General features: G+C 42.4%; 1 protein-coding gene and 1 long non-coding RNA gene across 4 annotated transcripts in view; one reads left to right on the top strand and one right to left on the bottom strand.

Annotated features, from left to right (window-relative positions):
- Positions 1-18,128, top strand: part of LOC146253672 (C-Jun-amino-terminal kinase-interacting protein 4-like) — a 138,313-nt gene extending 120,185 nt beyond the window's left edge. Inside the window, exons 16-26 of one of the 2 annotated variants that reach the window (XM_084678626.1) lie at positions 3,957-4,155; positions 4,289-4,405; positions 6,573-6,653; positions 6,740-6,807; positions 6,928-7,076; positions 9,613-9,784; positions 10,114-10,227; positions 12,062-12,103; positions 12,805-12,981; positions 13,102-13,245; positions 14,694-18,128. In XM_084678626.1, coding sequence (XP_084534752.1) covers positions 3,957-4,155; positions 4,289-4,405; positions 6,573-6,653; positions 6,740-6,807; positions 6,928-7,076; positions 9,613-9,784; positions 10,114-10,227; positions 12,062-12,103; positions 12,805-12,981; positions 13,102-13,245; positions 14,694-14,812 — 1,382 coding nt within the window. In that variant the 3' untranslated portion in view covers positions 14,813-18,128. The remainder of the gene's footprint in view (positions 1-3,956; positions 4,156-4,288; positions 4,406-6,572; positions 6,654-6,739; positions 6,808-6,927; positions 7,077-9,612; positions 9,785-10,113; positions 10,228-12,061; positions 12,104-12,804; positions 12,982-13,101; positions 13,246-14,693) is intronic. The other variant, XM_084678627.1, reaches the window with a different exon arrangement.
- Positions 654-23,332, bottom strand: LOC146253671 (uncharacterized). 2 transcript variants are annotated; one of them, XR_014731898.1, is made up of 5 exons: positions 22,764-23,332; positions 15,925-16,015; positions 14,678-14,799; positions 9,436-9,820; positions 654-1,130 (listed from the first exon to the last, which is right to left on the bottom strand). It is a non-coding gene; the product is annotated as an uncharacterized LOC146253671 (long non-coding RNA). The 2 variants fall into 2 exon arrangements; XR_014731897.1 differs by lacking the exon at positions 9,436-9,820 and having other exon boundaries at positions 22,764-23,324.
- Between the last annotated feature and the right edge of the window lie 507 nt (positions 23,333-23,839).

Raw genomic sequence — 23,839 nt, 5'->3', positions numbered from 1 at the left:
TATGGCGACTTCCGGTCTGATGACGCGACATGAAAACCCTCTATAATGTAGCGTGTCTTGTTGGAAAGCTTCTGACCCACACGGTGAACTGTGTCAACTATATCATCTATTTGCAGCGCCCAGTGAGGCGCAGTCTTCCCACGCAACTGGATAACGTCTCCCCGGGTATCTTCATTCATTTTTTTCATCATGCCCTTGATTCTCAAATTCAATCTCCGTTTATACCTCTTGTTCTTGCGCCTTTTCTTTAAATTCAACATTTTCTGATCTCAGACATTCTATTTCTTTCTCAGTCTTTGAGATTTTGTGCTTACAGTCGTTGACTTCAGCTGCATTGAATTCTAATGCTTTAGCTAGGCTAGCAGTTAGCATGCAATTTTGCTTCAGTTGCATGCTGAGATCCTCCAGTTTTTTTTCTTTTGTGTCGAATCTAGCAGCCAATGTGTTTATTGCTATAAGTATAGCAGAATTTGTTACCTCATCTTGATTTGGTTTGATTACCTTCCGAGTATGTGCCCCTTTTGATGGAGTTGATGGCATTCTCGACTTCGCTTATCTCCATGGCTATCAGTATCCATCAAGTCCACCTTAGCATAGTCATGATCGACTGATGCTGGCTGACAACTACTTTCTTTTAAGCTCAGATTGAGACATTATACCTTTTTTCCTGCTGGAAAATTGACCTTTATTCAAATCAAAAACTTCCGTGGGGTTATTTCAAGTATAGTCTTACTTTGAGGGACTTTAGACAAGAGCACTTCACCAATACGACCACTCAGTGCGCCATCTTGCCTTTTTTCACTCTCCGGAAACTCATAGTAATTTAGAGTTGCCTTTCTGTTCTAAAAAGCCTTTGAAAATGTCATTGACGTCATACACATCGTACAACCAGAGCTACTGCTTTTTGGCAAGCCCTGGTCACTTCATTTTTTCTCTCAAGACATCGACAACACAGCTGACAGGTTAGGATCTCCCTGTCAATACACATGTTAGAAAGACTTTTGGCTTGCTAATGTTGTTGCTAATGTTGCTAATGCTGTGACATTCTGATTCCGCTTCAGATGCCATCAAGCGGGGACTGATCGTATCAGTCCTTCTCCCAGTCCCTTCTTCAGTCCCAATGACTCACCCTGTAAGAAATCAAAAGGACATAAGTACTCGTTCATTCAACTTTCGACCTATAATCCATGTTGAACATGCAAAAACTACAATAAAATTGGAGATTTCTCAATGACAAATTCGAAAGAGACAAATTTAGCCGTTTAGCTCAATAAACAGGCAAATGACGAATGAAACAGGCTCGGTTAAATAAATCCGAGATTCTGGCTATCTTCATCAGGCTCGTATCTACATTAGGCAGTCCTCCCTGACGTTTCTGGTGTAGTATGGAGTGAAATACAACATTGCAGGGTTTTTTCTGGGTCAAAATGGGTCTTCGGTGCTCCAAAAAAACATATGTATATATATTCTCCCCCTCCCCCCCCGCCAAAACTAAACCTATGTTTCGGAAAAGGTTAATGTAATAGTCTAACTGCTAATATTTTTTTTTTGGCTCTCGACGAAGGCGGTCGTATTTTCTCCCTCTCCTCCCCTGACCTTCCCTGCTTGGATTCTATCGTATTGTCTAGTCTTGTGTCTTATACTGACAGACTCTCTCCGCACCGCTCTCCGAACTAAAAATCATGGATTTGATCAGCTGGTCTCTTAATGCAATTGACACCATCTTGGGTTCGGGGGAACCTGACTGTCCTGATGGGACGTTTGCAGCTGGCTACTCGATGGACGCATCGGGTGTCCAGCGGCGCTTTCCGTGGAGGACAATGAAGACATCTATCTATTTGGATCCACGATTACAGGCTTTTGCCGATTGGATTAGGCGCTGCCCTGGCATATCGAAAAATTAAGGAAATGGCTACAGCTGTAAAAAAGCCCCCTAAGGCTGGCCGACATGAGACCGGTGGAAAAAGGAGTAGACGTGCAAATTGGAATGCGGCTACTCGACCAAACAACCCCAATCTTATCTGCTTTCGGCACCCTAACCAGCACAGGCCTTGGCCAAGGCCGTTGCTGGAACAACTCCCCTGAAGAGCGCTGCAGCGAGACTTCTCTTGTATTCCCTACCCCTTCCAACAGACACCGAGGATTGTTGTTTCTGTCTGGGACCTGATTAAGGCTGTCTCCATGGCAATACAATCTGCGAACTGAGAACTGTCTAATTGTGGCCTAGGCGATGGTGACAACCCAGGCCTACTCATACACTAACTTTCACTTGTGGATTGCGTGTCTGTCTTGGGTCATGACCAAGGATGTCTCCATGGCAATACTATCTGCGAACTGAGCATCTGACTGATTGTGGCCTAGGCGAAGGCGCCAACCCAGGCACACTCATACACACCCCTTCCCCCATCCAACGCCTTCGCCTGCTTGTTCCCCCGGTGTGGCTGGCGGGTCTGTGACCAGCGCGTAGTATGGCTGCAGGTCCAGATGCTGCTTGTCCATACCCCTCCCCCCCTCCCTGTTGCAAGTCATGTGGTTCTGTAATGTTGTACAATGTATGTGTTTACGTGCTGAGGTGTTTTTTGCCTATTCCCACACTGTACTCCTATGCTGATAATTTCTCCCCGTCCTGTCTACCCCCTTGTCATGTTTGTGTATTAGAAACTGCAAGTGGCAGTTCGGATCTAAGACAGATTCGAGAGACCGCAGATAGAGTGCAGCTAGTATTAGAAACTGCAAGTGGCAGCTCGGATCTAAGACGGATTCGAGAGACCGCAGATAGAGTGCGGCTAGTTAGATCAACACTTGTATTATTGTTTTGGTTGATTTTATGTAAAGCACTTTCAGCTGCAATTCTTGTATGAAAAGTGCTATATAAATAAAGTCTTACTTATTTACTTACTTACTAATATAACATTGCAGATATTTTCGTCCTATTTCCCCTAAAGTAATAAAGTTAGGCTACTTAAAGACACCTTACACTCAAAGTATGTTCTTAACGGCATAAATGTTGCCAATTAATAATTGACGTAACAATTAGGGCTGTCCCCACTCAGTCGACTAGTCAATTTTCTGGTCGATATGCTCTTGGTCGACTACGATTTTTTAGTTGAGCTGCTGTATGGCAGTGTGAGATCTGATTCTCGCTTGTCATCATTGCTGAATTAACTAAATGGTCTACAGAAATTGTAGATTGTATTATTTAAGACAAATAAAGCAAGCCTACTTTGTCGGTGTTATTAGTCAAAATGGCAAAGAAATCTGTGGTATGGCAGGATTTCATTAAAGTACATTTACAAAGTACCGGGTGACTCGAAAAACGTTAAATGCAAACTCTGCCAACTACGGTTTATTTTTCATAGTTCGACGTCGAATATGATGTAGCCTACCACCCGAAAAACATAAGTTGACCTAGCCCTACTTCGCTCATGCTAACGCGCTGGGTTGAAAAATGAATATGCCTAGTATAAGAATCACATCCAAATCGAATGACATTATCTTCTCCGGCCAAGACAACAAAATCTTTCTCTGTTGCACCGTTCCCCACTCAGCTTCTACGTAAGTTTGCATGCTGCAAGTTCAGGCAGTGATAAGCGCGCTCTGATGATTTACATGTTAAACAAACAATATTTTTAATTTGTCGTACATTGTAAGAGATACTAAATACCATCGGCATTCGGTTACAACAGGACTGGTGATACAAGTCTTATTATTAGTAGGCTATTAGCAGCTGAATCTGCAATGTCCAGCAGCCATTGAGTCAGATCGCGAAAATGTTTGTACTTAAGTTCGAATAGTAGATTTTCAGACGTTTTAGTCGAGTCTTGGTCGACCAAAGAAAATCTTAGTGGGGTACAGCCCTAGTAACAACTTATTGTAAATGGCCAGTAGCCTAGTCAGCACCCACCCTGATTAATTCCCCTTTGACATCTCTCCCCCCTCTGCCTTCCCTCCACCAGTTGACCTGTCCAGAGAGACCAGCCCGCTGGAGGACGGGGTCCCCACAGCAGAAGAGGCCACCGAGGCTACGGAGGCCAATGCGGGGGTGGGCGAGGAGGGTGAGGAGGGGCAGGGTCAGCCTGGTATCTACACAGAGCACGTGTTTACGGACCCTCTGGGAGCTCAGCCCTCCGACCCTGCCAGCACAGAAATGGCGAGGTGAGAAGGAGGACGAACAGAGAATCACCACCATGATTGTTAGCTCGTTTGTCAATTAGTCCAACTGGATGTTAGAAGTTTGTGGATTTCAGCTTACTCTTTGGGGGTGTGTATGTTTGTGTGCGTGCCTCAGGAGTGCAGACCAGGACGGTGTGACATCCCAACCTGAGGATAGTGACCCTGCAGGGGAGGAGGTGGTGAGGATGAGCAGCTCTCTGCCCACCATGTGGCTGGGGGCCCAGAACGGATGGTGAGTAGGAGGGGGATAACTGTTGTAAAATGTTAGTCTTGGTGTTTTTAGACGTAAAAGTGTTTTAGAATAGAAGAATTTGTTACTTAGTGTCTGGTACATGTCTGTTCGGACTCATTTCCAGTTGATTCGGTTCCAACTCCATGGCAACTTATGCTGCTAAACTAACCTGGTCTGGGGCAGCCTAACTGTCAGGCTTAGCACGTGTTGTTGCTTGAACAGACGTTCCAGTAACACTGACCCAAAGGCAAAACAATGATTCACCACAACCTCTCTGGCGTGATGCCATATTTTACTTTTTGTTTACCTATCAGTTACGTTTATAGAAAATCTACTTCTCTAAAACAACTAAATTAAATCATTTAGGCTAATGCATTAAGCATTGATGAACAATGATTTCAGAATTATACAAACCTATGTTTTACTATGGTAGAGTGAAATAAAACATTTAGGCTGATCTACCATACCCCAATAGAATGATCATAGCTACATAAATCATGTACAATTGCAAAAACAAACCTAAATACATACCTCTATCCTACATTTTCCCAATACAAAAACCATGTTAAAAAGTTATAATTGGTTAATTGTAGGCTATTTATCTCTCTAATAATGCCAGGAATCGGTATGTATGTGTGTGTGTGTGTGTGTACACAATTTAGAATGGGTTTATTCTCCCAAGAACAACTTAAGAACCGGGCACTCTGCAAAGTTCATATTTGGTGTGTCCTCTTTATAATCCAACAGTGCAGTGCCACGATTGATGTTGTTTGGATAAGCATTTCAACATAAGATAATGAAATTATTCGCCACCAGTTTGGCTTGCTCTCTTCGCGTCCCTGCCCTGATTGGTCCTCTGGTCTGCAGCGAGTTTTCTACGAATATCTTGAGAACCGGGCACACAGCAGCAAAAACAACAGCAAAGTTCATATTTTGCAGGTGTCCTACTTATAATCCAACGGAGTGCAGTACCACGATTGAACTAATGCAATAAATAAAGGCATTCGCAATTAAATGAAACTAAGCGTAGTAAGGAAAAAAAGGAAATTCTGTTCTGTTTAGTTATTTAGAAGCAAATTCACTTTTACATCCGAAAGTCAGCTGCTTTCAAAGGGACTGGCTAGCTAACAGAATGACAATATAAAGTGGATACACTTTCAGTATAGATCTGTGAATTTTGTTACATAAATTAATGTGTTTACTAATGTCGAAACTGCCTGCACATTGCAAATGTACAAGCGCTGTTTGGTGAATTTTGCCTACAATTATTACAGCCGGCTCAACCATTGTGCACGTAATGACTTCTGTTATGAACTAAATGTGTGGTGTTTGTGGTGGTAAGACAATTTAACAGAAACAATATAGTACATTTTGATCAACAAAACGTAATTTATAACGTAGGAAGCAGCAGACAAATGAAGGCTACATAATCATTTGCATGAATGTAGGCCACCACAGCATTGGCAATTTTACTAGAATAGATGCGGAGGTTGAACAAGTTGGTTACTTCAGAGATGACAGAGAATTTCAATTGTGTTCTGAGAAATAGGTACAAAACCACTGAGAAGAACTGTCCCCAGGCACTGTGCCCTATCTATAATTCCAGGAATCTGTGTGTGCCACCATTTTATCACGGGCACTATGCACTATCGAAGTTCAAGGAATCTGCATTACTGGCATTGTGCACTAGTTTAAAACAATGTAAAAAAAAAAGTGAACTTAAATGTGTTTAGTGGGACTATGGTTTTTGTAATCAATGAAGTAAAGGTCTATGAAAAAGTACCTCAACCTACTTATTGTTCATGTCAATCATGGTGTGTAATTTTATTTTGATGAGGTGGTGGATTAGCTGTCAGTACGCGGCTCAAAGAGAACATTCTTTCCTGGTGAAGTCACAGGCTGTGAAAATTGCGTTGGATCGACATGATCTATGTTCAACCTCTCGGGCTTCTTAAGAATATGGCGCATCCACAATTGTTTTGACTATCTGAATCTGACTCAAATTAGTCAGATTGCGTGAACAAGAATTGGCCTTTATGGAACCTCTTTAGCCCCGACTGACTTGTTAGTTGGTTAATTCAAGTCAGGTTTAGGACTTTAATCCCATCTTTTTTGAGCAGCCTTAATGTCATTCTGATTCTTTTTCTCTGTCTCTTATCTCCTCTAGTCTCTATGTCCACTCGTCTGTGTCCAGGTGGAGGAAATGTCTCCACGCCATCAAGCTCAAAGACTCCATCTTGAACATAGTGTAGGTAGCTTTCTGGCAGTTTGTTTAGCTGAAACACGACAGACATTACCTCAGCGTTGCAATCATCCACACGCATCTCTCCACAGACACGTCAAAGGAAGAGTTCTGGTAGCCTTGGCCGATGGAACACTAGCTATCTTCCACAGAGGCCTGGGTGAGAACTTTAATATCCCCCCCACCCCATATTCAACTGCCATTTTGTGATGACATTCCGGTGGCCATTTTGTTCCTGGAGCTGGCAGTTTCACAGCACTGTGTGTTTCTCCCTTCACAGATTGCCAGTGGGACCTGACCAACTACCACCTGCTGGACCTGGGCCGGCCGCACCACTCCATCCGCTGCATGACAGTGGTCCACGACAAGGTGTGGTGTGGCTACAGGAACAAAATCTACGTTATACAGCCCAAGGCCATGAGGATAGAGGTAACAGCCGATGGATACCGTATTTTTCGAAAAATGAGCCGCATTTTCTATAAACCACATCCCACCAGAATGGGAGCTTTGTGTTTGTAAATCGGAATATAAACTGCACTGGAATATAGGCCGCACTTGATATGGGAAGAATGATACTGTAGCACCAGCTAGCGTTGACAATTGAAGACAAGCAATAATGCTCACAAGATAATGTTCCCTTTGGGCCAGGAACACTTTCACATTGGACAGCTTGGATAGCCATCTAACTAGACAACATTCACAATCAGGGTGAACACTCAAATGATCTCAACTACAGACCATAGCATTACACATATCAAAACAGAACGAACACAACAATAGAACTCCAAACAATGCTTATCTGACTAAGTTAAGGCCCTTAACTTCGTAGCTTTTCAGCTTGCCGCGGGGTATTCTGGGTACCAAGAGCATTGTTGCTACAATATCAAGCAATGCATATGCGATGTGTAACACACTTTGGTTGTGGATAGTATGTCCAGAAATAAAGCCAAGTCACTCATTTAGTGTCAAAATCCATTATTATGTCAAAAAAAATATTTTAGATACAGTATAAGTTTAGCTAGTTTGCAAATCCTGAGGATAGCCTACCGAAGTTGAATTAGCCAATGTTGTTAGTGATGCTAGATCACGTTAGTTTGCTAGCTATATATAACATTTCACTGGGTCTTGCAGCTGTTTGATCTACTGAAATTATTATGAAATGTTTTGTTCTACTAGCCATTTACCTACTTTAGCAAGTCCCTGTATTTCCAAGCCCTGATAGTGTAACTTTGCCTGGCTGCCAGCCCAACTTATCCCCGCCCACAAAAAAAATTGGTCGGGAAGTTGGGTCTGGGGGGGCACGTTTGGGAAAAAACTCTGTCCGAACAGGAGCTGTTCGGACCAATGAAATTGTCAGGGCGGGCTTTATACGATGATGGACAGATGATCAACAGTAATGTAATCAACCACGTCACCAAAGAGCGCTTGGGTTGAATTTGTTTTCAACAAACAACATATTACGTTGCTCTTATTGGTTGTAGGTCTATCCAATTGAGCGAAGAGGCATTTGTTTTACGAGTTCGGTTGAAACACGCCCCATACTCACAGCCCAACGGAGAGTCCTCAGACTCATATTCTGACTAGAATTATGAGTATGAAAACGTCAGGCTAAGTTTAACTGAGACAACACAGTAAATAATTCCTCTTTCAAGTAATAAGCTCCCATTCAAGTTTTGAGCTTTAAATTAGCTGCACAGTCTGTAGAGATCTTGGGGCAAAGCCACTTTTTTAAATCTAAAACTGGGCTATAAGCCGCTTCAAAATATAAGCCATACAACCACAAGAAAACTATAAAATCGGGGTACAAGTCGTGACTTTATTTCCGAAAAATACGGTAGTCATATAGTACACATTTTATAGTCTTGATTAGAATTTAATTGTCACATTTTCTAATATGCCTTTTACTTACAGTCAGTAGGGAACCGTGACTCGTAGACCTTGGCCCAATTACTTAAAAAACACGTTACAGCGCACACAGCATTGCTACAATTCAACTGCTAGAGTTGAAATACCTCTCAAAAGCTTTTCTGCACAAAATTAAGTTCTGGTGTAGGTCTTCCTTTGACGATTATCCTCCTCATTAGCGGGAATGTTACTCACGGCTTCCATTGTGAAGTGAACGAACAAGTTAACGTTTGTTAGTTTATTAGCTTGTGATCACTTTCCCCACAACGGGCGGAACTTGTCATAAAGTTAACGATATCAAAGCCCACCCATTTAGAGGGAAGACATGATTGTCAATTTACTGTCAATGGAAATAAGTCTTTCATTGAATTACTATTAAGCGGCCTTCTGTAAATTCATAGCTGGACCACCAACCCGAGCTGCATAGCATTTTCCTCCCAACAACGGAGGCAGCTAAATTCTGTTAGGGTGACAAAAGGGTATTTTTTTCATTTAACTCTTCACATTCCAACACAAACTGAATAGGCAGGATTTAAGGTTTTATTTCAGAAATATTGTCTTTAGGCTGAGCGGTTAGGGAATCGGGCTATTACTCTGAAGGTTGCCGGCCGTGCCAAATTACGTTGTGTCCATGGGCAAGGCACTTCATACTACTTGCCTCAGGGGGAATGTCCCTGTACTTACTGTAAGTCACTCTGGATAAGAGCGTCTGCAAAATGACTAAATGTTAAATATATATTTTTTGAATATAGTAGGCCCTCTCTGAGGGGCTAGAGGACCCTGACAGTTGCCCACTGCTTACTGCTTTTTTTAAATTTCATTATAGTTCAACTTACTATGTTTATTAATATGCACCAACCTACCAATGCATGTGTAAACTTACTTGGCAATAATCCGGATTCTGATTCTGGAGGGAAGCACTTTGGCCTCTGTGATCCTGACACTGCCTGGGTGATTTCTTTAGGAAATAATTCAATTAATAGTTCAATTTCACAATCATTAAAAATGTTCTTTCCTTGTTTAGCATGGATATCTTTTTGTTTGCTGTGTGTGTTTTTAGAAGTCCTTCGACGCCCACCCTCGTAAGGAGAGCCAGGTGCGCCAGCTGGCATGGGTAGGTGATGGAATCTGGGTGTCCATCCGTCTGGACTCCACTCTCAGGCTGTTCCACGCCCACACCTACCAGCACCTCCAGGATGTGGATATAGAGCCCTACGTCAGCAAAATGCTGGGTACACCCCTCTCTCTCCATTAAAGGGAAAGCACACCTAAAAGTTTTGACATGATTATACATTTTAGGGACTACATACTTTCATTTCATCTGAATGAAAGCCAGAAATCAAAGGATAAGAAATCTCTCCAAGTGTTATGTACTTTAGCAGTATATACTTAGTTTAAGAAATGAAGTTTAAGAATACTATCAGTTTTCTACACATAAACAGTATTGCTAGTATACAGTTGAAGTTCTCTGTGATTGATTAATCAGTTAGTAAGATTTTGCATGTAGCACACGCAAATATCAGGCCAGGGCTATGACCCCTCCCTCCCGGTCACATGACAGGTACGGGGAAGCTGGGGTTCTCATTCGTCAGGATCACCGCCCTCCTGGTGTCCTGCTCTCGCCTCTGGGTCGGAACAGGAAATGGTGTCATCATCTCCATCCCGCTATCTGAAGGTAAACTTTCTTCTCCTTCCTCTTCCTCCCCTTAAAGCAGGGCTCCAGACTAACTTTTTTTACGAGGAGCATAGTAGCCCCTGACTGAAAATTTTAGGAGCGCAAGCAAAAAATTTAGGCACACATTATATTGACCTGCAATGCATTTATTAATGTAACTAGAGAGGGTGCAATTCAGTGGCAATTTTAGACCCTTTTTAGGAGTGCTCAAGCACCCCTAAATTTAATCTCAACACCCCTAAAAATAATATATTTTTTAAATATATTGTTTATTAACATTTGATGCTGGTAGTTCATGAAGAAAGGGACATCCTTAGTTTTTTCATTCAATATTTTGCATAATAATACATAAATGTATTAATTGTTATCCAGTGAAATAAAGGATTTATATTAGCAAGGGGGTTTACATTCAGCACTTTTGCAAGGCATGATGTCACATTCTCATTGAGGGCTGAGCACCCCTAAAGGTCTGATCCTAGAATCGCCCCTGGGACAATTTCTGGGGAAATTGTGGGGTGTGCCTGGGTCCGTTATTTTTACAACTGATATACAGCGACGCACCATATAAGCTTGAGTTTAAATACATTATTTAATGTGACATTACTTAGACTACTATACATGCAAGTCTTAGCTAAATGACTTAAATGTATGATGCACTTTTCCTCCGACACCACAACACGATACTTGCTGAGTATAACAGCGCAAGAGCTGAAACACAGGCAGGGATACAGTAGCAACGCTAGTGCTTAATAAGTATTTAGCTGCTAGGCTCCATGAGAAAGGCTTGTGAAACTGCTCACCAAAAGAACGAAGGCCAAGCCACTTGTCTGGCAGATTAAGACGTTCGTAGGAACCTAGCGAAAAAAGCCTAAACTTTCCAAGACTTTTAGCTAGGTTTATAGGTACCTAGCGAAAAATAGCCTCAACTTTCCTAGACTTTTAGCTACGGTACTAATGCAGAAGGAACACTGATATCGCTGTCTTACTAGAACGTCGTATCTATGCGTCGTTGCTAACGTGTGCACACCCAATGAATTCAAAATTTGTAGGTCGCACATGCGCGAGTGTTTGAAAAAAATACTTGCACTGTCTCAAAAGCTGGTCGCAAAATGCGACCATTTTGTTGCAGTCTGGAGCCCTGCCTTAAAGGTCCCATGACATGAAATGTTCACTTTGGGAGGTTATTTAACATTAATATGAGTTCCCCTAGACTGCCTTTGGCCGTGTTTCGATAGGTGTAAACCAAGCCCTGGGTATTCTTCTCCGCCTTTGAGAAAATGAAAGGTCAGTTTTGAAAATGTCCCTATTGTGATGTCACAATAGGGATGGTTACCTCCCCTTTGTCTGCTTTGCTCACACAGAAAATTTGGCCCACCAATGAGAAAATGAGCTATGACCGTGTGAGTGTGATATTGTTTTTTCCTGGAGACATCATGGCTTGCAAACGACGTAGCATGGCAGTTAGCCCCGCCTCTTTCTTCCTCATAGCATTTTAAGCTACAGACACAGAAACGGCACGTCCTGAGGAAAGCTCATTGTGGGACTGGTAGTGGCTGTAATTCTGCACTAAGGCTAAATTTCGGGAAAAAAACTTCAGATACACTATTAGGGGACCACTAAGGCCTATAAAAAAGCATCCAATAACAGCATGTCATGGGATCTTTAAACGACTAGACTGTGTCTGGCTGGGTAAATTGGCAGACTCAAACTTCATCTCATGATTGTGGGTTTTTCAAAAAAGCTGTCAGTAGGAAACGGCGGGTTCTTATTAAGACTCTTTACTCCTTTGCTGCTCTATCCATCCCTCCTTCACCTCCTCCCTCTCTCATTGAAGCCATAGGCTCCCAACCAGGACCCTCCCTAGGAGTACTGAGAGGTGAGTGACCATCATTACATCAGCATCCCCCCTCTCTCTTCGTCCTCTACCTTTCTGTCCTTAAAATCAGCCCATTACCAGCCTTGACCCAGGCCTGCTAGGTCCGGATGAGACCTGCTTGGTCCTGCTCCCTTCCACAGCTGATATTTTCCCTTTCCAGTCCAGTTATTGTGCACCTTCCTGGCTTGTTTACGTCCTGGGTTCTCCCTTTTCTCTACGCAGCATAACACACAGAGGGACTCGATCTGTGCAGCATGCATCGAGCTGCTGTCTGTGTCTTTTCATGTGTGTCCATCACGGATAGTTTGGTGCAAACTGCCGTTTACAAGGCAGCACTGGTCTCATTGAATGTCTTTTTCACTTGTTAATTAAAGCTTTCAGCGGTGTCCACATTCAGCGTTTTAATGACCATTACTGACCAGACAGCAAAACCTACTCTCTCCATAAACCTCCATCTCTTTTGCTGCTGCGGTACAGAGTTCATCTCTGGCATTTATGTATTTATTCCTCCTTCCACAACAGTGTGAGTGTGTCATCATTGTGCAGGGCGCTGTGAGGGGGGTCAACCTCAGTCAACTATGGTGTCATTGTGCACCAATTGACTCGTATTTCATCGCACAATATGCTTGCATCTTTGTTTATAACATGACTAGTCTGTAATAACACAACTTTCACCATTCTGTTCTCTCTTTCGACTGCAGCCAACAAAACAACCGGTATTGTGACCAACCGTCCAGGTGGTGCGGTGCGGGTGTACGGCGAGGAGGGCTCCGATAGTGTGGCGTCAGGCGGTGCTGTGCCCTACTGCTCCATGGCCCACGCCCAGCTCTGTTTCCACGGTCACCAAGACGCAGTCAAGTTCTTTGCGGCGGTGCCAGGTAAGAATGTCAGTTGGAGGAAGTAAGACTGAAGTAAAGGAAGAGCTGTGTTTTTTTTTAGTTCTGAGTGTATGAAGAAGAGTGTTTAGTTAAATTCAATCAATCGACTTCCTGCTCCAGGTCAGGTGATCCTGCCCCCCGTTGCTGCCGGGGATTCTGGGTTGGATGACCCAGCCTCTGAATCGACAGACACGGTGACCTCTGAACCTGCCAGAACTTTCCTTGTCATGAGTGGAGGAGAGGGCTATATAGACTTCAGACAGGGTGAGTCAGCCCTAGAAGAGGGGTACTAGTGGAGTAGAAGGTGAAAGTGTGTGTTTGTGTGGTCTTTTTAAACTACCCTTGTAGGGACCAAATGTCCTCACAAGGATAGTGAAACATGAAAAACTTGACCTTGTGGGGCGCTTTTGCTGGGACCCATACCTTCCAATGTTTTTTTCCAGGGGGCTTTAGGGGTTTTGTGTTCGAATTACATTAGCGTTACGGTTAGCGTTAGTGGTTAGAGAGAACACAATTTTGAATGGGAGTGAATGGTCGGGCCCCACTAGTATGTCTGCGTATTCCACCCAGCTGCTAGTCCAAGCACTTGTCCTCTCCAAGTTGGACTACTGCAACTCGCTGCTTGCCTGTCTCCCAGCATGCGCAACTCGCCCTCTCCAGAGGATTCAGAACGCAGCAGCCCCCGCAATGGCTTGTTACCCCGCTCCTCATCTCCCTCCACTGGCTTCCTATCATGGCCCGTATCAGATTCAAGACCCTGGAACTGACCTTCCGAGAGGTGAACGGGACTGCACCCGACTACATCAAGTCTCTCCTCCAGCCTTACACCCCCACCTGCCACCTACGGTCTTCTTCTGACGACCATCTTGTGGTCCCACCGCTCAAGAGTGCCCGGTCCCAACACAAGCTCTTCTCCTGTCTGGCCCCCCAATGGTGAAATCAACTCCCCACCTCCATCAGAGACACTGACTGTCTCCCCACGTTCAAGAAAAGGTTTAAGGTGCACGTCTTGGGAGTACTATGGTACTTAGGAATGATTTGCTGGACCTGATGTTTCCTCCAGGATCACAAATGACTCTTATTGAGAGACTTGTTTCTCTTGATGGTTAGTTGTCAGGAGGAGTCAGGTGGCTGAGCGGTTAGGGAATCGGGCTAGTAATCTGAAGGTCGCCAGTTCGATTCCCCTCCACACCAAAAATGACGTTGTGTCCTTGGGCAAGGCACTTCACCCTACTTGCCTCGGGGGGAATGTCCCTGTACTTACTGTAAGTCGCTCTGGATAAGAGCGTCTGCTAAATGACTAAATGTAAATGTAGTTGTAACTGATTTAAAATTATTGTACTCGCCATGAAATATATTATTGTTGCTTGCTTTTTTTTTACAGGTACACTGTTGCGCTTTTGAGGTTCATGTAGTTTAATTGTAACTTGGTTTAACTACATGCTCTTGTGGTTCTGGCCTTTGGCACTTATTAGGTTTTTCACAATGTATGGTTCATGTTTTGGCTACCCGCAATGTTTGGGGCTATCTCGTTATGATCAGTGACCTATGCACTTTTGTAAAGCTCTCTCTTGGAAGTTGCTTTGGATAAAAGTGTCTGCTAAATGAATAAATGTAAATGTAGTATATTAAAACAGACTAGTGTGTGAAACTAAAACACCCTCTGTGAATGTCCATGTGTGTGACACTCACTGACCCTCTGTCCTCCTCAGGGGATGACGTTGGTGAGATGGACGTTGTGTCAGAACCCACCATGAAGCTCCAGCCGGCCCCCACCAAAGCCGAGCGCAGCCACATCATCGTCTGGCAGGTCACTTCCTGTCAGGAGTGAACCAATCACAGACTGTCACATCGCCACCTAGTCACCCTACCTCCCTGCATGCCTGTCTCCTTATATTTAAGTTGCTATTACTGATATCCTCAAAATAATTACCTCAGTGGGTAACTGCATTTTTCCTAACTGTTATTTTAGGTGTATTGTTTTTGTATAGATTCATTTTTAAAGAATCATGCATACTAAGGTGGACTGGATGAAGTTGAAAGGGAAGTGCCCGTTGTTCTCTGCCTTCTGTTTGGGAGCCGATATTCAGACCGCTACTAATGCTCATGGCAACATTTTATGTTCCAAAGGGACAAGTTCCTGCTGCGTCCTTTACCTTAAACTAGAGGAGGATGTAGTGTGGGAGGGATTGTAAAATACTTCTGCACATAGTTGGGGGGGTGTCACTCGTCACCTGTTGTTGTGTTCTGCAGTTCTAACCTTACAAAATAACTATTTTAGCTACCTTCATTGGGTTAGTACTGTATACAGCAGTGTTTGAACACATGGTTTACTGTATATAGAGAAGAGGGGGGCGCTGGGGTAAGTCAGCTTTAGCCTGCATGGGGAAGTCCTGGCATGTCCGTCCATGTGTCTGCCTGCATTTTGGATCAAACTCCCCGTTTGTGTCGGTGTTGGGGGCTAAAGTGCTTGTGACACCATGTTGGGGCTTCCCTGATGCTAGAGCTTGTTGGAACTTTACAGTCATGGCTCAAAATATTTGCGGTGACAAATTAGGCGTTTTGCAAAGTTTGCTGATTCAGAATTAGTAAATTATTCTTTCACGTTTCTATTGTATATCCCACAGAAAAACAATGTCAGTGATAAGTGGTGAGGTTTTCTCCCTTTTATGGTATGCTCATGAATATTTAGATCAGCTGCACGCTGATTGGTTGGTTTACAACGAGCGAAGCTGCAGAACAAAGACGCAACATAGCCAAACATGTATTGTGAATTGTAGATTTACATGACAACACAGCTTATGTATTCGAATGAAACATAGTCAGGAAAATTAAACAACATTAGCCCCATTGCCAATAAACTCATCATCACACATTCTACCTTTGGTAGATACAGGAGATGTTAGAATTGCTAATAACTGTTAGCAACAAAATCATACTTACAGCTTGCGGTTGTGATGACCACACAGTCGGAACAGCAACAGCTTCATAGCAAATCCTGCTTTAAATTGTCCCGGGTTTTCAAAATTGTCCTCTGTGAAATGGTTGGAGAAAATAAATAATTGAGCGTCGAACTTCACAGGGATCTTCTCATAGACAAACCCTGTACAGATTGGAACATTGCATTTATGACCGTGGTCCATTTTCAATATCCTTGGAAAAACTTCCAAACTTTCATCTTTTTAATTCCTGTGAAAGTACACAGAGCAGCGCACAGTTAAACTAGTGTCCGAGATCTACGCAACCTCCATTTATGTTCCTGGGCCAGAACACCAGTGGGTACATTTGGGGGCACGACAAAGGTACAGACCGGAGCCAAAAAAGGTGGCTTTTGGGAAACTGACCATTTTACAGCGGCAGTTTCAAATTGTGAGATTAGCATAGGAAAGAGTTGTCAATGGACTTTGAGGTTCACTGTATGTCCATTTTACCCACCGAACTGTTGTTATTCAACTATGACAAGGTAAACTCGGTTTTGCAGTCATTGACCCCTTTAAAGACTTTTATTGGCAAAAACATTACATATATGCAGAGTCCCTCCTTTCAAAGCAATACAGTCTTCTCTTACAATCCAGTCAGAATGGTAATGATTTAACCCGACTAGTACTCGTTCACACTTTCCCATGTGAGTCAGACTGGGACATCTTCCCATGTGAGTCAAACTGGGCAGGAATATTATTAGTGACATAATGTTATCTGGTCATTTTGTGTCAGGGCCCAAAAACATTTAAATGTGTTTTTGTGATAAAAACCTGATCACTGCACAATAATCTAGAAAATGTGAATCAACACCAACATAACTGAACCAGCAAACTCTGTGAAATAAAATGTAGCACTGCCAATACTTTTGACCATGATCTGTAGATTAGAAGTGTAAAGTTGCTTGAAGTATGATAAACATCCATTGTAATGTACACACCACTAAAATATTCTAACCTTTTAAGGGAACAAAATGAAATTTGAATATTTATTGCCATGAAAGGTGTCACCCAGTTACCAAAGGATAAAGAAAAAGAACATTCAATAAAATGTTTGAAGCATTACCACTAGAAATTATAACCAGTCTGAATTTTCCAGGGCAGAAAATTAGCGTCAAAACAATAATTTGATGGATCTATATTTTAAAGCTTCGGGTTAGATACGCCTTCTCCACACGGGACAACAAACGTAATTTTATTACATTGCCAAGTTAATCGATTTTCAGACGGCACTAGACGAGGGCCTTACTGGTTTGTCTTGTAATGTGTTTTCAAATGAATTTTTGAAGCCAGTTTCTTCATTATTGTTATTTTTACTTTTGTTTTTGTGCTGTTTTTGTACTTTTATTAGTTATTCGAGTTTCTGAAACAGAAGACCAATAGTGGGGTATATTGATTATTTTTCATTTTATATATATTTCAAACTGGGTCAAAATTCTGCCTCTGTCCATCTCTTCCATTTCTGAAGAAATAACTTAACACTGTATTGTGTTGTAGCCATTCCAGTATCATTTTTATTTATTGAGCCCACAGCTCAGAATGTAACTTTTTACATGAACAGAACATCGTCGTCGTCATCTGCCGCTTATCTGGGCATGTTACATGAACAGAACATAAAAAAAGGCATATTTTAAACCAGTAGGTTGACATGATTGTTGATTATGGTTAATTAAATGAAATAATCATGTTGTGATTGACAAACTTAACTTCCAAGAATCAAAGCAGTCCAGACAAACTATTGTGATCCATCAAACAACACACCCATTGTACTAAGCTATGCATGTTTGTTTTAAGAGAACACTGCTATGTTTTGGTTCAAAATCCCAGTTTTATTGCCACCGTTTTGGGTGGGGTGTTGTCTTGTGTGTTTGGGTTCTGTATGTACAGTGTGAAAGTGTGTGTGAGCAGTTGCTTTCAGTTTGGCCTGAGTGTGTGTGTGTTTAAATGGTGTCTGATAGGGCATATAATTGTAGATTGAGTGTGTGTGTGTGTGTGTGTGTGTGTCACTTGTACCCCAGAGTAAAGTCTGTAGTGATAAAGATCAGACCTCTTTTTCTGGGCCTCTAAATATGTTCTTGCAAACATAACTGTTAGCCTCTTGGTAAATGTGTGCTAAAAAGCATCATAGCCTTATTTTTAACAATCTATAAAAATGGGATATACTCTCTGGCTTTGTGTCTGATTGATTGTACTTCCCTCACATTCAGACTTACTTGATATTCACAGTTTAGAAGCCCTCCCTGGATTTTTGCTTCTCTCCACAGGGTCCTGCTGCACCTCTATCTATTCTTTTCAGGTCAACTTTTAGAAATATTTATCGTAAATGATGTTGCTCATACCTTCACCAAAATAGGTTGCAGTAACTGTCTCTTGGTGGCAGTATACACTCTTTCCCCATGCTAGGACAGTACAGGAGCTAACTTGATTAGGTCTAGGTTATGTGGACTACGTTATTAGGGATGATTATTGCAGATTATCTTCCACATTTTGCATTTCTGTATAAGACTGGAGCATGATTGCAGAGTGATAGTATCAAAGTGTTGACTAACCTTTTATAACTGCAAACACAAGACATGATGATGCAGTTTACAGAAATAATCATGACCCATGCATCTGACCTCAGTGGCCAGTCGTTAAATTACATTCAAAACTAGTCATCAAGGACAAACAACCAATCTTGACCGTGTACCACATTTACACTACACACATGTTAATTTAGCAGATGCCTTTATTCAAATGTCATGGTGTTTCACGGGTTAAATATGTTCCATATGTTTATGAAAAACTTATTGTATAATTTGTGATGGACATAGTATAACTTGAATAAATATAGTAATTTTGGTAATGAGACAGGATCTGTAAACTATTGCTCTCCAGCGGAGCAAGGAGTTCTTTCAGTTCCATATCCCACAAGTAGAGGGCAACACATCACATCATCAACTAGAGAGGGTACAATTTCTGGGGAAATTGAAGGGTGTGCTTGCTTGCTTCAGATGCAGGTGGGTCCGTTTTCCCTTCTAGTGATATTTTCAAGCATTTGTCCTACTCATATTGCATAATTCATTAAGAACAGCCTTTGAAAAAGCTTCTGTAACAACGTTGTCACTGGCAGTATTTCAGATGGAATTGCGATTCAAATAGTACCGTCTGCTAACTTAAAATAAGCCTCCCAAAACGTAAATAAGTTCAATATTAATTTAGGTGGACATGGCTAATTCAAAAGCAGTTTGCTATCCACTCTCCACTGATTGTTTGAAAGCGCAGGAAATAAGAACGTTTTCTTTCCTTTTGTAAGGGATAATTAAGCAATAAGCCCCAGGAGGCCTTGGTTTGCGCTGATTTTAGAACAGGTAAGGGGAGTTGTTAGGCACGACGCGAAGCAGAGTTTTCTCCAGTTTTGTTTCGCCATGAAGGGGCTTATTTCCCAGATAATGACCGGCGTTCTATACATTATCCCGCTTATTACACGGCCAGTGGAGTAACTATAGGGAGTGCAGGGAGTGCAGCTGCACTAGGGCCCGTGGCGATAGGGGGCCCGTCCTCGATCTCAAGTGAGAACTCTACCTGAAGAACTGACCGGGCCCCTCGCTCAGCGTAAATCACAGAAAGGTTAACATATGATCCAGTCCGATCAATTCGCAAACATTTCTCAATTATGGTTATTCTCATCTGCCCAATAAACATTTTAACAATAGTCAGTCTTAACAACAGCAAATAATTCATTTGGCCTCATTTGCCTTTTGCTGAATGAAACAAATCTCGTTTTTATTAAGTAATATTGTCTGGGTAATATATTCTCAACGATTCTATAGCCCACCCACACGTTGTGATCGTTTGCCATCCTGTTGTGTTGCATTGCGTGTTGAGTAATTGCGGTAAGTAGGCTACCCCATCATGCCTTTCTTTCAAAAACACAAAAGTGGCTGCAGGAAGCGGCACAAACACAAAGAGCAGGATTAAAGGGTTGCAAAGCTGGCAAAATGATCTTCATTTGGATTTGTGGCGAGGTGTTCAAGAGGACGCTACGTCTGACCCCCAGCCCAACAGCAATGAGTGAAACTCAGCCACCAGGGTAGGCTAACGTTTACTGTCTGGTATAGCTATTGAAAGCATTTAGACATAGTTATTAAACATCATTAAATGCACGTATAGGCATAAGGCAGCATCCAGGTTAGATATTGAAAACAATGTGCAGGATTTTGTTGGAAAATAGCTAAAGCTAGATAGGCTAAACGTTAAAGGTGACATGACATGCGGTTTTTGGATGAGCAGGAAGGGGCGGCAATATGCGCTAATGTTTACAACGGATGTATCGCAATGGCTCGTAGCCCCCGTTGCTGTAAGATGCCTCGAATTTTGCCATTCTCATCTGATCACCCTGGTTTGCAGAGGTGCACACTCAGTCATTTCAATGTGGAGAAAGGCGGATATCGCGCACGCCATAACACCAAAAGCAGAACGGTTATCCAAATAACAAAGAAGTGTGCAACACTCGCGTTACAGCGTTTGAATTCACACACACACTTAATGCCATCTACCTTTACATTAGCGACAGTAACTCAGCTGGCTCGTAGCCCCGGTGCTGTAAGATGCTTCGAATTTGCCCATTCTCATCTGATCACCCTGGTTTGCAGAGGTGCACACTCATAATAATTTCAATGAAGGGAAAAGCGGATATCGCGCACGCCCATAACACCAACAGCATAACGGTTATCCAAATAACAAAGAAGTGTACAACACTGGCGTTACAGCGTTTGTATTCACACACACACTTGATGCCATTTGCATTTATCTTTACGCTAGCAACAGTAACTGTTAGCTGCAGAGCTAATGTTACAGCCACATTCTAAGGGTAGCAAGCTAGGTAACCATATACAGTAAAGCAACAAAATGATATAGCTTTAGTTAACTTACTTGTCCAAGGTATGTAGCTTGACCAAGGAGATTTAGTAATGATCCAGAATTTAATTTCAGCAAGGCCAGCTTTGTGTTGGCTCAAGTTGAGGAAACAGTAGTGGCTGAAATGTTTGGCGCAGACATACAAAACTTTGGGAAGTTGTGTCTGCGCTTTTCCGGCGAAAATAAAATTGAGATATTGGTTGTGCAGAGGCTCGGATGAAGGAATTAAATAAAGACTTGTGCTAGCATTTGTACATCCAAGCACTGAGCAACTGTTGTGCTTCATTGTTTGCTCGCCATAATGTCTCTCCAGGAAAAAACGATATCGCACTTGCCATTGCACGGTGGTAGCTCAGTTTCTCATGGGCGGGCCAGATGATCTGGGCGGGCAAAGCAGAGAGAGGGGAGGTAACCTTTCTCGTATCTACGTCACTTGGAGATTTTCAAACAGAGCGTTTGAGCCTTCATTTTGTCAAAGGCGGAGAAGAACACCCAGGGCTTTGTTTAGACCTATTGAAAGTTCTAGCCACTGGGGGACCAAAGGCAGGCTAGGGGAACTCATTAATGTTAAATAACCTCATAAAATGAAGTTTTCATGTCATGTTACCTTTAAGCTAGCATATACAAAAATAAAATCAAACATTCACCAATCAATTCACAATGTGTATTGTAAAAGCAGTGTTGGGAAAGTTCACTTTCTACATGAACTAGTTCAGTTCATAGTTCATATTTCAAAATGTTGAACTAAGTTCAAAGCTCCAAATAATGAACTAGGTGAGTTCAGTTTTTTTTTTTCAATGTGTCTGCCGTCTGCAATACCGCTCTCTGCCTCTACGCAATTCGGCGTCTTCACACTTGCCATGCATAGACAGTAGAAGAAAGAAAGAAAGCACACGCAGCAATTGACAGGTTGGGTAACCCTGTACACAAGACTGTTAACGGTGTGTTTTTAGCCTGGAAGTCTCTAGAAATCTGGCACCTTATTAAACGTAATTAAAAAGGGTGAACGTGCCATTCACAGACACCAGAATGAGTGCGTCCACTGCACAGTATCGTTCATCAGGCAGTAGCCTAATACAGTAGGCTACGTTCAGTTCACGTTCACCAAAATTATGAGCGAGTTCATGAACGTGTTCAGACGCAACACTGATAATAAATAAATGTTCATGCGCCTCTCTAAGATCAACACTCAATAATTTCGCCTGACGATAGGTCGGTTAAGGAGCCCGTTGGTGAGATCTGCACTCGGGCCCGCCAAGTCATTGTTACGCCGCTGTACATGGCTACTTGCCAACAAAAATAACTTAACACAGTGTGTCTTTTTACAATGTATTTGTTACCATTCGTATTGTTGATCAGCAGAGAAATAGTTCGCCAAAGACGTTGAACTTCATAGACTTTGAGCATTATTTAGGCTTCAAATCAGCTGACGTCGCTAAGCAACAGAGTACGCTGGGATTGAAAAGTTACCGGACTACTTGCGGAGTGCTACGAAAGACGTGAATCCGAGGCAAAAAGGCCACTTCCCTTGACAGCGGTCAAATATGCATAGCAACGGTCAAATATGAGAAAATTGTTCACCGCAGAACGTTGGGAAACCCCATTCAAGTGAATGGAGCATTCTACAACATTGAGAACAGCCGTGTAATAAGACATAATAAAGTTTACATATAGCTGTGGCATTGAAGACAGTACTGTAGCCTACTACACTGCCAGTGTAGAGCCGAGTCTGTGAAACTGTGGCTAACGTCAAAACAAGACACAGTCTCACTCACATTCCAAGTTTTACACAAATAACAAACTATGCTGACCCGCTGGCTGTCTAAGCAATCGCCATATCTTTAAAACACTGCTGTCCATTTAGAAGTAGAATTGACCCTGGTACAAAATTAAGAAAATACTCACCAGACGCAGATCGACAGTTGACTGAGTGACAACACTGTTGACAACACTGTTGTTGCTGCCGCAATCGTCAATGGAGGCCGACAGGCTCTCACGTAGCAAACAAATCAACGTTTTTACAGCAATCTTTATTAAAATCTCACCACCTGGCTGTTTTCACAATAGTCATATCATCATAACATTTCCCTCTTTCAGTTTTTTCGTGTAAAATTGAACTATAAAATTAGCTAGCTACAAAAATACTACTATGACGCTTTCAAGCATGGCTGCCGCCTAAAAGACGAGGTGGTCTCACGGGCGACCTGCACTCGCTCAAATTTCAAAGACTGTCACGACCTAAATCAAAAATGCGAAATTGCAGTTCCACTCGAAATCGCTTTCTCTACAAAGCCAAATGGTTGCGATTTTTTGTGGGTGGTATTTTTCACTCGAAATCCAAGCTCCAATTTGCGAGCTAGAAAGTCTCTATCACGGTGTGTCCATGCGTCGTTGCTAACGTGTGCTGACGTGGTGACGTAGCTTGCAAAGATTACCCTTGGTCGACAAAAGGCACTTTGTCGCCACAAAATTGTTGCAACCTCCTAAACTGTGCAACGGAACGTAAATCCAAATACAAGCAACTCAATCGCTACCAAGACGAAACGTTTGACACCTAGTTTGTCTATATAGTCCAAATATTGACAAAGTTTTAGGGGGACAAAAAGAACTAGAAAAGTGAGAATGCTGAAAACCTGAATGGGGATAGCTGACCATGCTAAAAAAGCTGAAAAATGTGAAAATGTCTAGAAAGTTATAAGCTGAAGCTTCAATGCGCCCAAAAGGTATTTTAAATGGGGGCTGGAGCTGGACGAAGGCATGAAACTACAGAAAAGAGACGAAAAATGCAAAACAAAAAGTGAAAATGTAGGAGAAAATTATTTGCTGGAGTTTTAAAAGGCCTGAAATGTATGTTAGAAAGGACCTGCAGCGAGATGAGGGCAGAAAAATTACAGAAAAGAGAAGAAAAATGCAAAAGTACTGGCAGTTGGAAGGTACTGCTGTGAAAGGTATTTTTGAAAGGACCTGGAGCAAGATGAAGG

Source organism: Hypomesus nipponensis, chromosome 17 (genome assembly GCF_054491055.1).
Source record: "Hypomesus nipponensis isolate SF chromosome 17, ASM5449105v1, whole genome shotgun sequence".
Lineage (NCBI taxonomy): Eukaryota > Metazoa > Chordata > Actinopteri > Osmeriformes > Osmeridae > Hypomesus > Hypomesus nipponensis.
The sequence above is the reverse complement of the archived record's forward strand: the minus strand, read 5'-3'. Positions and strand labels throughout refer to the sequence as shown.